The 2,865-nt window shown below is 42.4% G+C and overlaps 1 protein-coding gene across 1 annotated transcript; it reads left to right on the forward strand.

Moving 5' to 3' along the window:
* The first annotated feature begins 1,049 nt into the window (after nt 1-1,049).
* Nucleotides 1,050-2,555, forward strand: LOC133653868 (rhodopsin). Its single transcript, XM_062053652.1, has one exon. The coding sequence runs from the start codon at nt 1,155-1,157 to the stop codon at nt 2,211-2,213; it is 1,059 nt and encodes a 352-aa protein (XP_061909636.1). The 5' UTR covers nt 1,050-1,154; the 3' UTR covers nt 2,214-2,555.
* The last annotated feature ends 310 nt before the right edge of the window (nt 2,556-2,865 follow it).

The following is a 2,865-nucleotide window of genomic DNA, read 5'->3' on the forward strand; positions in this document are numbered from 1 at the left end:
TAGAAAGAAATTAATAGATGTTTATAACCCTATATATATGTTTATATTAGGGGTGTGGGAAAAAATCGATTCAAATTCGAATCGCGATTCTCATGTTGTGCGATTCAGAATTGATTCTCATTTTTAAAAAATCTATTTTTTTTTGTATTTATTTTTTTTAAAATGTATTTATTTATTTTTTAATTTATCAATCCAACAAAAAAATACACAGCAATACCATAACAATGCAATCCAATTCCAAAACCGACCCAGCAACACTCAGAACTGCAATAAACAGAGCAATTGAGAGGAGACACAAACACGACACAGAACAAACCAAAAGTAGTGAAACAAAAATGAATATTATCAACAACAGTATTAATATTAGTTACAATTTCAACACAGCAGTGATTAAAAATCCCTCATTGACATTATCATTAGACATTTATAAAAATAAAAATAAATAAACAATAGTGTCACAGTGGCTTACACTTGCATCGCATCTCATAAGCGTGACAACACACTGTGTCCGATATTTTCACAGATATAATAAGTCATATTTTTGGTTCATTTAATAGTTAAAACAAATTTACATTATTGCAATCAGTTGATAAAACATTGTCCTTTACAATTATAAAAGCTTTTTACAAAAATCTACTACTCTGCTTGCATGTCAGCAGACTGGGGTAGATCCTGCTGAAATCCTATGTATTGAATGAATAGAGAATCCTTTTGAATCGGGAAAAAAAATCGTTTTTGAATCGAGAATCGTGTTGAATTGAAAAAAAATCGATTTTGAATCGAATCGTGACCCCAAGAATCGATATTGAATCGAATCGTGGGACACCCAAAGATTCACAGCCCCAGTTTATATACAGGGTTGCTTTTGTTTTTTAATTTATAATTGAATAGCTCCATGTGAGGAATGAGCAGGTGTAACCTTCATATCTTGATGAGTGGTCAGTTATGTTTGCAGTGATGGCTGGATTAGATATTAACCATGGCCTAAATCACTTTCTGCTGACGGATTTGGAAAGCGATAATCCAAGGTGTGCCTTTTAAAAGCCGGCGCATCTTACCCGGGTCCAATCGTAGCAAACGTCCCTCTCCATCACGTTACTGAACAGCCAGAAGGAACACCTGAGAAGGACTAATCGCAACCGCCAACCGCAACCATGAACGGCACGGAGGGACCTTATTTCTACATCCCTATGATGAACACCACCGGCATTGTCCGGAGTCCTTATGAATACCCTCAGTACTACCTTGTCAACCCAGCAGCCTACGCTGCTCTGGGTGCTTACATGTTCTTTCTCATCCTTCTCGGCTTTCCCATCAACTTCCTCACTCTCTACGTCACCCTCGAACACAAGAAGCTGCGAACCCCTCTAAACTACATCTTGCTGAATCTGGCGGTGGCTAACCTCTTCATGGTGTTCGGAGGATTCACCACAACGATGTACACTTCCATGCACGGCTACTTTGTCCTGGGACGCCTGGGTTGCAACGTGGAGGGATTCTTTGCTACCCTTGGCGGTGAAATCGCCCTCTGGTCCCTGGTGGTTCTGGCTATTGAGAGGTGGGTGGTCGTCTGCAAACCCATCAGCAACTTCCGTTTCACCGAGAACCACGCCATTATGGGTTTGGGCTTCACCTGGGTGATGGCCTGTGCTTGTGCCGTGCCTCCCCTTGTCGGCTGGTCCCGTTACATCCCAGAGGGCATGCAGTGCTCATGCGGAGTGGACTACTACACACGCGCCGAGGGTTTTAACAACGAGTCCTTTGTGGTTTACATGTTCGTCTGCCACTTTGTCATTCCCCTGGCCATCGTCTTCTTCTGCTACGGCCGTCTGCTATGTGCCGTCAAGGAGGCTGCCGCTGCCCAGCAGGAGTCCGAGACCACCCAGAGGGCTGAGAGAGAAGTCACTCGCATGGTTGTGATCATGGTCATTGCCTTCCTAGTATGTTGGGTGCCCTATGCTGGGGTGGCCTGGTGGATTTTTACACATCAGGGCTCTGAGTTCGGACCGGTCTTTATGACCATCCCGGCTTTCTTTGCCAAGAGCTCCTCCATCTACAACCCCATGATCTACATCTGCATGAACAAGCAGTTTCGCCACTGCATGGTCACCACCATGTGCTGCGGGAAGAACCCCTTTGAAGAGGAGGAGGGTGCATCCACTACCAAAACCGAGGCCTCCTCCGTCTCCTCCAGCTCCGTCTCCCCTGCATAAAAGGCCGTCAAAGCCATGCAACACGATCCACTATCCGAGAAGAAGAGTTCTGCTCCCCTGGGACACGACTGAAGGCAAACGTCTACAAAAACAACAACCTCCTTTTTGTATTTTTACCAACAAGTTGGTTCAACGTAAAGACAGTGGCAGGGAAGATCAGCCCATTCCAGAGTTGTTCCTGTATGTACAGAATATCCAATATCTGTGAGATTGTTTCCCTTAGAATAAGGGTAAACTATGTTAATCTTTAACAGTTGGATCTAATATGATACTGGCTTTTTTTTTTGGAATGTAGAGGCATGTAATCGAGGCAACCTAAAATAAAACGCACTTTGCAAATGACTCACCATGTTTATGTTTTACTTATGACTGGACTGGCAAAGTACATTTGTCCGTAGTATTTTGGACCAAAGGAATAAATGTGAACACTATATTCAGAATGTATTTATGACTTTAGTCAATTTGTACCTAACAGCGAGGACACGGGATTGGATGCATAGGTTACATTGTATTTATAGCTTGTTCTAGACAGGGGATTATGATTATTAATTCTAATCATATTACAGTCTAGTACGTGACTCAACACTGCTTTTATCAAGTGACGAGTATTGATAATATTAACTATGGGTACACACAATAAAAGTGTGAATAC

The sequence above is a fragment of the Entelurus aequoreus genome, linkage group LG07 (genome assembly GCF_033978785.1).
Source record: "Entelurus aequoreus isolate RoL-2023_Sb linkage group LG07, RoL_Eaeq_v1.1, whole genome shotgun sequence".
Lineage (NCBI taxonomy): Eukaryota > Metazoa > Chordata > Actinopteri > Syngnathiformes > Syngnathidae > Entelurus > Entelurus aequoreus.